At 47.0% G+C, this 14,584-nt stretch overlaps 1 protein-coding gene across 1 annotated transcript in view; it reads right to left on the bottom strand.

Annotated features, from left to right (window-relative positions):
• Positions 1–12,215, bottom strand: part of BCL2 (BCL2 apoptosis regulator) — a 97,228-nt gene extending 85,013 nt beyond the window's left edge. The window contains exon 1 of the mRNA XM_071553406.1: positions 10,226–12,215. Coding sequence (XP_071409507.1) covers positions 10,226–10,813 — 588 coding nt within the window. The 5' untranslated portion in view covers positions 10,814–12,215. The remainder of the gene's footprint in view (positions 1–10,225) is intronic.
• Between the last annotated feature and the right edge of the window lie 2,369 nt (positions 12,216–14,584).

The following is a 14,584-nucleotide window of genomic DNA, read 5'->3' as shown; positions in this document are numbered from 1 at the left end:
ATGTACTAACATGTCACAAGCATCCTTCTCACTGCGCTGGGGAAAACAAAATAGTTTTTTTTAAAAACACAGGAAAATTCCAATTGCTTGCAAAATAAATACACTATTCCCTTGTGAAACAATCAACTACAATAGATATGAAAAAAGGTACAAAGGGATGGCCTTGGCAGGTTTCCCCACCATTTCTGCACCCCAGGCTGGAGAGCAGAGTGGGCAGCTCCCCCTCTCATGGTCCTGAAGCACCAGAGACTCACCAGCTCACCCCTGGGGCTGAGTCATAGCTTTACTGGCCAAAGCTGGACAGAACCAATTTCCAGGAAACTGCTGTGGTCCTGGTGGGACACTACCATTCCTGGCTCACATAGGCACAGTCAGAAGGACATGTTTAGCATCCTGGGCTCCGCTTACAGTGAGGATGTCTGGGGAGGCTGAAAAGCGCTCTCAAGACAAAACCCAAGGCAACTTAGCTCCAGTTTTCCACCACTGCACAGACCTGCCCAACCATCCGCTACAACCAAGGCTTTACAGACCCCTTTCTGGGTCTGTCCACATGCTCACCACTATGCCAGGCTAGATACCACTGGTTTTAGCATCCACACTAATTGACTCCAACTGGGCAAGGATTTCACACATTCAGTCCAGAGCCAAATATATGAATTTTCTACTGCAGGAAGTTTTTGCAGACAGCCATGAGCTACTGCAGAAGCCTGAACATACTCCAGACTGGCTCATTTACTTGCAGACTTGATTGCCACCTGACATTTCATGAGGCTGGTTTATTTTCTTCCTTGCCCTGCTATAGCACTCTGGCCCAAAGAGGAGTAAAGCTTTACCCTCAGCCAAGCAGGAACCCAGAAATTACATGGGCATTTGGCCTCCTTTTCAGCTGTATTTGGGACCTTTTGCATCCAGCAGCAGACTCAGGATTAGATATTTAGACAGTGATGTGCCAGATGACTTCAGGTGAGGGACTTCAGATCTGCTCAGCTTGAACACAAATTTGTGGACACTTTGAGTACAATGTAGAATTTGATTCTGTTATGAATGAGGGAGTCATTACTTCAGTTTTTTTAATTTTTTTTTAACTTAAGCTGGGTGTACATTCTTGAGTATTATTCTTGAGTATTATTCTTGAGGTTTATTGATCTACACCTTATTCTGCTAAGGGAAATACCAACTCATTTACTATTGCTTTTGCCTTTATTTCTGACACTTTTTTTCTCTATAAAAAATAAGAGATTAAAAATAGAGTCCTCTACTACATTTTATAATACACAGTTTGAACATGTGAAGAATATTCTTATGAAAGGAGTTCTTTCCTTCAGAGACAAAGCTGGCAATAGTTATTCTGTCACAAAGACAGGCTACAGGACTGTCCCACAGGTTTCTCTGGCCTCCTATCTGTGGTCCTATCCCAACTTTCTAGTGACTCATGCAAGCTTCTGCAGAGCACGCAACAAGAATTTTGTCTCCTAAGCCTCAGTTCAGTAAAATAGTTTAAAGTAATTCCAAGCTGATGGTTAAGGCAAAAGGTTTGATTATTAGTCATTTTTTTCAATGTTTTAAAATTGCTTTTTCTGCCTGCATCTGAACGCTTAATGAAGCTCATGTATGGAAGCAAAAAAACCCAAGTGTATGAAGATACTTCTTACAGCTCCATGTGATACACCTATGCTGTTCCTTCCCCTAAGTGCCAGACAGCTTTTATATATGGTGGGAACGGAAAAGGAAAGACAAATTCCTTCTTGAAACACCCAATGGACTGTGCTGATACATAAAGGCAAACACTAAGACTGTCAGTTGCCATTTCTCACGCTCCTCAGCCGTTCCCTATATAAAAACCAGAAATCAACACCTGAACCTGATCTCTTTAATCTGTTTCCATCACAAGCATTGCTAAACACATCCAAACAGTGGAGCTGAAAAGTTTAAGCTTAATTTCCATTTAACTTTTATGTTTTCTTTCTTCTACCTTCTCTCTCCACTCAAATCTAACCCCAAGATAGTTTCACAATCTGACTCACTTTGCTCTTTCCCAGGCTAGCAAGCTCCAGCAATGACAAAATGTAATGCTACATATTTTGAACTTTATTCTAAGCTCCAAATTACTACAATGGACATTTTGTACCACTCCTTTTTTAATGACAGAACATCAGCTCAACTTATGACAGCATGAGGGGCAACAATAAATTTCCCAGACCTGGTATGCCGTATAGTTACCAAGAATATCTATTTTGTAGCTGGGTTAATTAAAAAGTATTACTGATTTGCCCCATATCCTATTGCGTACCCAGTAGTAGAGCCAAGAAGAGGAGGTCAGTTTTGACTCTTGGTTGCTTTCCTGAACAACTGTATGACAGTCTCTTTCAATGACCACGTAGGAAAAATGGGGCCTTTTCTTTTTAATTGTACCTGGCTCACATGCATAAATTACTCACTGAAGTAGCTTTTACAATCAACAAAGTGGAATCATTCTTTTTATGCTTTCTAAATAAAACAGCAATAAAATTATGTGTGCACTAAAAGATGCTGACTATTTTTTTCAACTAACTCAAAATCATAGAATCATTTAGTTGGAAAAGACCTTCAGGATCATTAAGTCCAACCATTACCCAGCACCTGCTTCTTTTCACAAAAGTTTGATGACAAATACAAGGAGGATGGGCTTGAAACATCAAATTCGAAGTTAGGTACTTGTGTGGCAATTCATAACAGATCTCCAGTCAGCACAGGAGTAAATTCAGTGATGTGGGTGCTCTTAGAAACACAGCTAGTGCATTAACAGTTACCTTTACAAAACATATGCAGGAATAAGTGGTTTTCCCTGGATGGATGAGATTGGCAGCACATGCACCCCAGTGTGCCCAGACACCAACCAGCAGCAGCTGCTCTGGGGTAGAAGCAGTGGAAGAGATAATTTTGAAACAGCATTACCTGGAGAAAGGTCTACCCTCAGCACTTGCTGATCTAATTTCAGCAGCTGAAGTTAAATTTACCCCAAGGTGTATGACTGCCCTTTCAAACAATTTGATTCAAACATAAGCATAGATGTTTTCCTTACCCTTATGAATACCTAACCTTTCCTGAATCCAACTGAGTACTTCCACTCACAGTTCTCCCATGAAAACAGCTCCCGAAGGTTAATCATGTGTTGCAGGAAAGGCTGTTTTTCTCTATTAGCTGAAAATCTGTGGCTTTTTCATTTGATCTTATTTTTCCTGCTGCATATACAAAGTAAATATAACTACAATTGTCCAATTAAGTTCCTCTTCCTGTTCCTATTGAAGTCAATGGCAACACTTTCTAATATCAGATTTGTTTTCTTACTTGTTAACTGTAAAATCCAGAAACCCACAAGGAACTTAGCAAGGGGGAATTTAGTCAAGTCTATCAATATACAGTAATTATGACAGCAAACTAGCATTAAGATAAAATAAGAAAAAGTAAATTGCAAACTTCTAAATGCCTTTGGAAAAGTTACCCATTTTCATAAAGCCAAAAAAAAAACCCAAAGAAAAAAAAGCCATCAGATTTTAATGAGACTGAAAACCAGACTAAAATGAAAATCCCTCAAGTCTGTCATCAGCCTTCATGTTTGCCAAGAAGGCCTAGATGTTATCCTGCTGGGGAAGAGAAGATTTATGGCCCTGCACACCTACATCCATCCTATTATTATATATGAAATGGAAAATAAAACAGGTCAGTAGTGCCCTTAGAAATAATCAGTATTTTGCTGCCACTGGGTAACAAATGTTGCTATTATTATTCCTAAATCAGCAGGAGAGCAGCCACGAGGTGCTCATAAATAAATTATTTTTAAAAAACCAACAAACCAAACAGGGCTGGGCTCCGCCCTTCCAAGGGTGTGAAGGAAAATAAAACAGGGATGGTGGTGGGAAGGGCCAGACCTGGCACGCACAGTGCCCAGTGGCCATGTGGCAGCACCCAGAAGCCTGGCTGGCACCCAGTGCCTGGTGGTGATGGAAAGGGACAGTCAGAAAGCTGGGGACTGCCAGCCCACCACAAAGCAGAATGAGGAAAGAGGCAAAGAACTAGAACCCCTCATCAGAACCCTGATCACCAAAAGCGATGGAAATGAATAGCTGAAAAGTAAAAATTCTCTCTGCTACAGGAGAGTCATTATTCAATCAGTTCTATTACACTGTTTTTTAGTTATGGCTCCTCAACTGCTCAGGCTGCTGACCCACTTTGGGACTACCTAGACCCCAGGCTACTGCCTTGCCAGCAGCCCCGGGGTAGGACCATGGTGCTAAAAGGCTTTGGGATAGGTTGGCATGGCAGCTGCAGGGCACGGTGGGAGACAAGGACACAAAAGTATTGCTGGCAGCTGGCATCAGCGGGCAGAGAGACACCACTTCAGCCATTCTTGCCCTGAGACCCTGACCCAGCACCCCTTGGTGGCAACAGCAGAGCACAAGGCTGGCTTTCCGTGCACCAGGCACAAACCATCGCATGAGACCAAAAACCACAGCAGAAGTTGCACAGCGATACCTGAGAGCTGCTCCTGCTTCTACATCCACTTCCCACCACCATCCCAGGTCCAACCCACTGAAAGATGACCCTCTCATCGAGGACGCCTGTATTGAGCACAAGGGCTTAATGTTTGCTGGTGACGCAGTGCAAAGTTCCCGTGCTGCCTTAGGAAGCCCAGGCCCTGGGATCTGCCCGCTGGGAAAATGCTTCTGCTCCACATGCAATTTCACACATCATTGCATAGGTCTTGTGATTCTTGTGCTAGAGCCATGCTTTGCCATCGCAGAAACGCTTGTGCCTCGGCAGAAAAATTCAGCTGGATTTTCTTCATGGATTACCAACTCTGAATTTCAAGCTACATACTCAAAAATACTAAGCTCCTTAATGTCCAGCAGAGCTAACACAGCAGCTGGAGAGGCCTATGTTAGTGCAGGCACAGAACAAACTTCTTTCTCAATACTGAAAGTAAAGTAAAACGTTTTAATAGGATTGCTGTTTGAACTTTACAGTTCTTTGCAAGATCAAGGCAAATGACATCATCTCCACAAGTGAGACCCCTGGTTCTGAAATTTTAAAGGTCACAGTCAATATATTTTTTTTTATTTTTTTAGAAAAAAAAGACCAGACTTCTGAGAATATACACAGCCTAACATTGCTACAAGTTACAGAGAAAGCTATTATAAATGAAAAGGACTAGAGCACCACAATCATTTTCTCTTTCTGCCCTAGCTCTTCTCCTCCTTGCTTCGGCACAGATCCTCCACAGAATGGATTTCTTGCTTTTCAGCAACAGCAAAAAGAAAAATATTTAGATAATATTTTGAGAATTCGATTATAAACCCACAAAGCCACAAAAACTGGCAAAGGACCTAGAAGGTGCTACACTTGAAACTGCCAATTCATTTATTTAAGTGAGTGGATTTCAGACAGTTTCCTTTCACCAGTCAAACAGTGACTTGGGGTTAGCCCCACTGGGGATTGAGTCGTTATAAGGCCACACATCGCCGGTAAAGAAAGTCAAAGCGCCTGTGCTGCAGCAAATGGCATCGCTCTCCAAGCAAGGTGAAGTCCCACATTGAATGAGCACAACGCTTTGGCTTGCGACTTGCAACAAGAAGCAACGTGCTGTGCAGGTGGGTGCCTGGCAGAGCTGCTGGGAAACAGCTCCAGAGCCCCAAAGGGGTGAGATTTCGGTCAGTGGCCCACACACAAGCTCAGGAAGAGCCCTGCACCACACTGATATCCACTGTACCCGGCTCTGTCCTGGAGGCAGATGCCTCTGCCATCCCTCACCTTCATGAAAGGGCCATGGACCACTACAGGGCACGGGACATCCTCCAAACTTCCTTTCCAAGGCATGCCACCAAGCAAAGAAAGGTAATGACTTTCTAGGCACAAAAGAAAAAAAGCTCAGTGATGAGGACAGTCAGCTTAGGAGAAGGGAAACCTGGGGTCTACTTGTTGGTCCAAGAAGCATTTACTCATTTGGCTGCAGACAGCCACCTGAGAAACCACATTGGTCGGCAGGAATTAAGACACCCCAGTTCTTCCTCCTCCACCAAATGAAATCTCACCCCTGCAGACGGAGGAGGAGCCCTGTTGCCAAAGTGGAGGACACCTCAGCAAAATCTGCAGCCATCTGGTAGGTGAAATGTTGGAGATGTGGGTGTACACTCCCTGGCCAGGCTGAATAAAGTCTTGTCAGCAAAGCTCAGGAGAGGCCTTAACTAGGGAGCCACCAGGAAAAGCGAGGGCTTCTCCTCAGATGTGTGTGAGGATGGCACCTGAGTGAGAGCAGCTGGGCCAGAGGGTGCCTGTCCACTTTGGGACACAGAATAAGATAAAAACACATGACCATTGCATTCACGGTTCAAATGCAAATATGGTCATTAAAAATTACATGTTCTTGGCTGAATTTTCAACACAATGCTGCTTCTCTCACCTGGGCTTCTTCATTCTTTACATCAAAAATGTACTTGTCTATGCAAATAATGAAGGTGCCTGTGTCTCCTTCTGTAGTTCTCACGCTCATTTTTTCTTGAACAGCTTGGGGAACAAGCCATATGTTGGACTAGAATTGCCCAGAGCTAAGCATGGCTCCCACGTCTGTTAGGTTGTATGCCCAAAGAGGGAACCCATCACTGCAAGATAAACACAGTTACTTCCTCCCACTTCGACTGCATCACTTCAATGTTCCCTATGCCAGTGTCAAAAGTTGCCAAGTGCGACAGCTCACTGCCAAGCCACTCCTTCTGCAGCTCTGGAAATCAAAATGAAGCCATTAAGTTGTTAATCAGAAAGCATACATTATACCAAGTACCACAAAATTGCAGAGATGAGCTGGTTCTCCTCTTAATTCTTCTGTAATACAATTGAGATGTTATCAAGCCAAAGCACAGTATTGCGGTATCCTGGCCTAAGTGAAAATCTTTGAAAGCGGCATTTATTTGCCACCAGAACCACAAGCTAATAATACAGATTCCATGCAGTCCCCATCTGTTGCTTTTTCTAAGTTTCAAACAAACCCGTGGTGCCATGTATTGTAAAGGTATTATCAGTCCCTAGACACTATTATCAGTGATGTCTAGTGCCTAAAATTTATGGTCCACCAGCAATATTCCCTCTCCAACCTGCCCTTCAGTATTCTTCCTTCCTTTATTTCCTTGCAATCTGAAGAATTCAAATCCTGAAAACACACTGCCAACTGACACAACTGATTCAAATCAAACAAATAAGAAAAACATGTCAAACAAACTTCAGACCTGAGTTTAAGACACAGGTCCATACAACAGACATAAGGCACTTGCTGTCCAACTTAGCACTGCGTAACATACGCTCATGACTAACTCTCATGCTCTCCTCTCCAGCATATGCAGCCTCTAATAAACTTAACACTCTACAACATACCAGGAAGCCATAACATAAAGGAGAAGGCTACAGCAGCTGGAGCCCCTGGTTATTGTAGCAACCTGTGTGACAAGGAGATCTTGCAGGCAGCCGTGCTGAAGTCCTACCAAGCATCACCAACCTACCTACAAGGCTATTTCAGAAGAGCCATTTATGAGGCCTTAATAAGGTTCTTACATGGGGTATGTTGCAACAGGCAAGTTGAAGACTAAGTGCATGTATTAAAGCCTCCTTCTACATGACAGATCCTGAAAGTCAGAAGAAGTAAAAAAAAGAAAAATCCACTACCCTATGCTGTCCCTGATTTCTGCATAAACAGATGATCCCAAAAGCTGCATTTGCAACTTCATGTTAGTCTTTTACTCTTTGTAACCATCTAGAAGGCTTTCCCTGTGTTTAATACAATCCCATGGCTCAAAGTACCAGCCATGTACCAAACAGAGAGACAAAAGCCACCTTCAAGTAGTATTTTGCACATCGTCTCCCATGTGTACATTACAAATAACATGTGACAGTAAACAGCATCACATGCATCCAAATTCTGGAGCATTTGTTGATGGGAAACCTCAATAAAGAACTAAATGGCTATCGATAAGAAGTGTCCTTTCCTTTTAAAGGCAGTCATTGTCTGCAGTCTGAGTTGCTTATATTTCTAATTGTCAAGAAACAGCTCCAGAACTCACCTCAGCCTGGTAACACCTGTCTTTTCACATTCTCAGTTTTATTCGCTATTAATGTTTCTCTTTACACGATACACCCACAGGACAATACATCTCCAGCATTCTTACGATTTGATCCAAAGCTCACTGGAGTCAACAGAATGACTTCACTGGCTCTGGAGCAACTGAGGGCCCCAGCTCTGCTAACAGGCTCCCAGCCTGAGGAGGGACTTACGCACAAGTTAGGCATCCCAGCCCAGAAAGTGCAGTCACAAAATCCCTAACCCTTTAACTGCTCGTGTTTTAACCAGACAAGGTCTGCAAAAGCTTGAACTGTTTGCAGTTTGGTTTTTTTTCCAGTTACCTGTTTTGTGAAAAAAACCCATGCAACAGCAATAAACCCTGAGGGAATCAGGGGATAGACCTCCCTCTCCCAAGTCTGGTCCCAATCACTAAGTGCTGCAGTAATTTTATGTGTGTGTGTATATACATATGTGTGTGCCTGTGTATGTGTGCATATTTGTATATACATATGTATATATGTAAATAAATGCACAGACACACGCACACATTTTTTGCTCCCCCTTCTGGCCCCATGAATCTTGGATTTTTTTTCTTCTTGGTGGAAGCAGAGCAGAGCAGGAGAACAATTCTGCCTCTGATGTGACTCGTAGCCAGGGACCAGCAGCACTCCTCTGGAAGGTGCACAATGTGGATTCCTGCCAAGAAAAGGGCCCCAAAGCCTTGCTCCCTCCATTATGGCAGCAGGGAGATGTCCTCTGGGTCCCTGGACACATATCCCCTTTAGCCAGATGGATTCAACAGCAGGAAGGCAGCATCTTCATTTTTTAACAGAGATGATCAATGCAGGCAGGACATTATTTAGCATAACACTGACTTAGTAACGGACCCAGCGCTAAAAATTTCATGTGACAATGCTTCACAAACACCAGACTTGTGAAACATGTTAATTGGGAAACATATACTGTATTTTATACTCTTTTACACACACCTTTTGAAGGTGTGCTGTGCAATTGAGTCAGCTCTCTGTATTTCATAGGGGACTGGACCTGAAACTGATGGTGCTCTACCTAGCTGACCTCCATTTCCAGGTGACTTACACCAGCTCTCAGCCCAGACACAAGGTTTCTTCTTCAGTATAACTTGACATTTCTTCCTCCAATGCATTAGTATCATAAGCTTTACACATACAACAGGTTTGGTTTGTGGGAGAGCAGCTGGGACCATATTTTGTTCCAGTATATCAATTAATCCAGGGAAGAAGGGAACACCCTTCCAATTTCAACACAGTCAATCATTTTGGAAAGAGAGGGAGAGAGAAAAAGAAAAGGCTTTTGACTATCACTGTAAAAGCCATCCATTTTCCACAAGTTGACATATTCCCTTTCTATATGATGCTAAAGTCCACCCCAGACAGAGGCAATCTACCCCAGAAACACATTCAGATATCAGATATTAACAAATACTCACTTTCCAGAACAATCCCACAGACACAGCTCCCAGCACCTTTGTTTCATCTCAAGACAAAGAGAGATTTTTTACACTAGACATATCCTATACCATAAAACCCCACTCCAATCACTACCCCATGTAAATGCTGTCACTGATGGCCACCTCCTCACCAGTAACACTGGGATCCCATGTGTGTTGCATGCTAGTCCAGTGCCTCACCCCAACCAGGTGGGAATGCCCACATAAACACACACACACGTGGTTTCTGCTGCCCCATGTCTGGGACCTACCAAGATGTGACTCTCCTGGGCAGCTGGATGGGCACCTGTGCTGCCTCCTCCCACCCCGCTGCAGGACTCTTCCTTGTCCAGGAACCCATCCTGGTTCTGCCCATAGGCAAGGGTGGACAGGACCAGGAAAGCAGAGACTGCAGATGAAGCCAATGCCTCACTCATCCCTTTCACTCCTGAGCTGTAGCTGTTCCCCCATCTCAAACCATTTCACTCTACCCTGCAATGAGATGAAACTCAACAGCTGGCAAAAGGCCCTGTGCTCACGCCAGTGCAGACACCTCCCGGGCAAACCTTTTGTTTCCCACAACATAAGCACAACCTCCCTGGAACAGCCCAGCCAGGGGTCCCACCAGCCCTGGGCCGAAGCTGGGGGAGGAAGCGAGCAATCACTGGACGTACCCAGCCTCCGTTGTCCTGGATCCAGTTGTGCAGGTGCCGGTTCAGGTACTCGGTCATCCAGGCAGCGATGCTGTCTACCAGAGGAGACATCTCCCGGTTGACGCTCTCCACACACATCACACCGCCGAACTCGAAGAAGGCCACAATTCTGCCCCAGTTAACCCCGTCTCGGAAGAGCTCCTCCACCACCGCCACGAAGCGGCTCCTGGCCGTGAGGGGCGTCAGGTGCAGCTGGCCAGACATTTGGGCAAAGTCCCTCTGGTAGCGGCGGGAGAACTCGTCCCCCGCCTGGCGCAGCACGACGTGGACGAGCTGGGGTGCGGGGCGCAGCCACTCGGCCGGGGGTGCGTGGCTAGCAGCAGCCGAGCCAGGGGGCTCGGGGTGCGGAGACACCAGCCCAGTGCGATCAAAGGAAGTCCCAGCAGCAGCAACCGCAGCAGCAGCAGCAGCAGCAGGAGAGAGACCTGGAGGCAGAGGTGCCGGGTCCTCGCCGGCAGCCCAGTCGTATCCCCTCTGCGAGAGTTTATAGTGGATGTACTTCAGCACTATCTCCCGGTTATCGTAGCCTCTTCTCCCCGGATGAGCCATAATTCCCAAGAGGAAGCAGCAAGAGGAAGGGAGAGAGGAAGAAGAGGCGCAGGATGAACCCAAAAAAGTAAAGCAGCCAATAATAATAAAATTAATAATACCAAAAATTATAATCCAGTTACTGTATTGGACACGGTTTCATTCATGTTGTTGTGGGGGAGTTCTCGGGGTCTCGGAGGTACTTTTGTCTTCTCAGTGTTTCCTCCTCGGTTTGAGATGCACGTCATAAATAGGGATTTAAATGCCGTAAAGACTTTACTTCCAGGTGCACATTTATTACTTATTATAAATTTACTTTAGGACCATTTCCTCCTCGGTGTTGAAACACATCTTAAGAGATATTATACCGATTCAAAATCAGGTGCATTTTCCCCTAGGTGCTGGACTACCATGGACATGAAGGAGCAGACGAACACACACCGTAAAAAATGCAATTCAACACGATTTGCTAAGCAGCCTTGGATGGACGTTAATCCAACACACTTTATGCTAGAAACCTCAACACTAGGTTTTGGGGTTTTTTGTTAAGTAACACAAACTAAATTTCCTCTGTAAAGTACTTACTTGGACTATAAATATGTTCTTCTGTCAAGTTTCCTCTAAGAGAAAAATAGCAACAATAAAATCCAAACATCACAAGTCTTCAGAAAGGTTAAGTTCTGGCTGCTTTGATGCTTGAAGTCACCAAGGGGATAGGAAAGGGACAAAAAAATATTTCTACGATTTCAAATGTTTTTTCCCAGACTTCTGTTTAACAGACATCTCCAAAAATGTGTCAAAGCTCAGAAAATCGCGCCTTGCAGCCCGGGAAGGCGAACAACCCGAAAGAGACGGAAAATCCTGGAGACCAGATGAACCACATTTGAATCCAAGCTCTCGCAGAAGTGCTCTGTTTTTCCCTCCAGTGCAACGTACAGACATATGCATTTACGTAGTTTCATTCAGACACCGATCGCAGGAGCCCGGTGCTTCCACACACACGCACGCACACAGCAAAAAAAAAAAAAATTAAAAACTGTATGTATTTAGGAAATTAATTCTTTTTCACGAGAGAGCAGGAAAAATTAATTAAAAAATGAAAATAAAAATAACGAAGGAAAACAGCTTTTGACTGCTGCCATTTCCCGAGCAGCTTTGTATCGGCGGAGGAAGAGCCCCTGGCGCTGCCGAGGAGGGGCGCGAACGGGGCGTGTGTGCGGTGTGACTGGTGCCGATGGGGACCGCGGCCGCGGCGCCGCTGCCCGCCCGCCCGCCCGCCCGCGCAGCCCCGCGCACCCCGCCGGCTCCGGGCGGCTCCTCCGGGCGCTCCGCGCTGCTGCTGCCGGCGGCGGCGGCGGCTCCGGGCGGCGGCCGCGGCTCCGAGCGGCGGCGGGCGCGGGCGGGGAGCTCTCCCGGCGGCGGCGGGGGGAGCGGAGCGGAGCGGAGCGGCGGGGGCGGGGAGAGGCGGGGAGGAGCGCAGCCCGAGGGGGAGGCTCTGGCTTCGGCCCCGCGCGGCGTAGCCGGGCGCGGTGGTTTCCTAGAGCTCCGCCTCACGCTTCATTCAAGAAAAGGGGGAAATGAGGGGGGGGGGCAATCCAAAAGAAACAAGGCGGCGGCGGGAGGCGAACAGTCCCCCGCGGCCCGGCCCGCCTCCATCGTGGCGCGGAGCTGGGGCTGGGGCCGGGGCTGGCGGCGGGGCGCGGGGACGCCGAGCGGAGAGGGCGCAGGGCCGGTCCTCTGCGGAGGAAGCGGGCGGCGGGGGCGAGGGATGCCGGCCCTCCGCGGGGGAGCGCGCCCCGCTCCGCCCGGATTCATTTAGATAAATGAATATTTAAAAATAAAATGAAATGGAGAGTGAAGACGCGAGGAAAAAAAAAGAAAAAAAAGCCCGAGTGCCCCTTTTAAAACAGAAAAGTGGCCCGGAGCAGGCGGGCAGGGCTCTGTGCGAGGTGGGTCCGGCGCAGTGCGCTGGCCAAAGCCCCTGCGCGGCCGCGGAGCCCGTGCGGGGCCGGTACCGCTGCCCCGGTGCTCCCCTTGTCCCGCACAACTGCTCCACGCGTGCCTGTGGGACAGCCTGAGAGTTGGGGGTTATGACTTCTTGTAGAAACGGGGCTCAGGTTTGTCCCTGCGCCCAGCCTGAAGAATTTTTTTTAATATATTGAAGAGGGGCTATTGGAGCTCTTTGGAGGTGAGTGTGGACCTTAACCAAAGAAGAAGAGTTAACCTTCAAAGTAGGTTCAACCCACAGCGCTGGGAAATATCGATGGCTCAGCCCCCCTGTCGCCCCGACCAGCGACATCAGTGTGATGCTGGGACTGCCCCAGCTGAAAGGGTGAGCCATCCCAGGGAAATGCCAAGACGAACGGGACATTCTCGGCACCTTTCTCTGCTTAATACGGGAGAAAGAGACGGAGTGGATCAATTCTAATAATTTTTGTTGATATAAGGGTGATTGGGATGATAATCTCATCTGTACACTACCGCGAACCTAAAAGAAATAAATTGCATACATAAAGCCGTGACCGTGACTTTGTTCACACAGCGGGCACTCGGAATGAATGCGCCCTCCCCTTCAAGTCTCTGTTTTCAGGATCACGTTTCCTTCACCCACGGACCTCTCACGCGTAGTTCCCAGGTTGGCAGCTCCTCTGCTTGAGGAAATGCCACTGGTGGGGCGAGCGGGATCAGTTTTCCCTCCATCCAGAAGAGGAGGTCCCAGCATCCAAAGGGTAGGATTCCCCAGGCGCTAAACGGAACTCACCTGTGCCCTCGGTGATCCAGGGATTTGTTTCGAGGACGCACCGAGGAATTTATGTCTGACATGTACAAACCACCGCCTTTCCAGGTACCTGAAGAGGCGTTCAGGGTGCTTAATCCTTCTGTTTTCTTATATTTAGCGGGGCACGGGAAGGCACTCGGCACCATGTCTGGTGCCAGCATTCTCATCTCTCCTCAAACCCTCCTCTCCTTTCTTTCCTCTCTTCTCTCCCCCCTCTCGTCTGCTCTTTCTCTCATTCTCTCTCTTTTCCTGCGGGCAGCTGTTGCCACCCAGCGGCCGCCGCTCGCCCCCGGCTCCGGGCTCTGCCCCGGTAGTCGGGACCCCTTCCCGTCCCTCAGGCTGGCGGCAGCGAAGGGCTCACTCGCCTCAAACTGTCCTGTGTGCACTCCCGCCCGCTGGTGTGTGAAACGAGGCAGTTTGGGGCTGGTTGAGTTCTGGTTGGGTTAAGTGGGACAGAGGTTGCAGGACGGCAAGTGGAATGAGGTCAAAAGATTGATGATGCTCTGTGCAATCATGGGTCAAGGGCTGTACACCACCAGGACCTGCGTGCAACTCGGGCAGTGCAGGAACACAAACGCACCTCATCTGCATCCGTATGAAAGACTCTGGAAAGTAAGGTGCTTGCAGTGAGCTGAGGGATGGCTCCTGATGGCAAAAACGCAGACAAGGGATCTGTCAACCAAGTAACATCACCACCTTTATATTCTTGCATTGAAAGAGAACAAAGAAAAAAGGTCTCCTCTGAACACAGAAAGCAACCAGACATTTCCATGTAAAATGCTACGGTTTAAGTGGAACAAGTGATACAGAAAATCAGAACAGCCATAACCAGCCAGGCTGCTGACTTAGTCTGTCACTGTGCTGGCGACTGAGTCAAATGCACTTGGTCCCGCAACTGAAAATACATCAGACAAAGATGTTAAGTGCCACTGAAAAACTGACTAGGTAAGCTGCACAACAAATGTCTAGCAAGATTTGGTTTAAAGCTCAGAGGATAAATCGATGTGGGATTG

Source organism: Pithys albifrons, chromosome 4 (genome assembly GCF_047495875.1).
Source record: "Pithys albifrons albifrons isolate INPA30051 chromosome 4, PitAlb_v1, whole genome shotgun sequence".
NCBI classification, from domain to species: domain Eukaryota; kingdom Metazoa; phylum Chordata; class Aves; order Passeriformes; family Thamnophilidae; genus Pithys; species Pithys albifrons.
The sequence above is the reverse complement of the archived record's forward strand: the minus strand, read 5'-3'. Positions and strand labels throughout refer to the sequence as shown.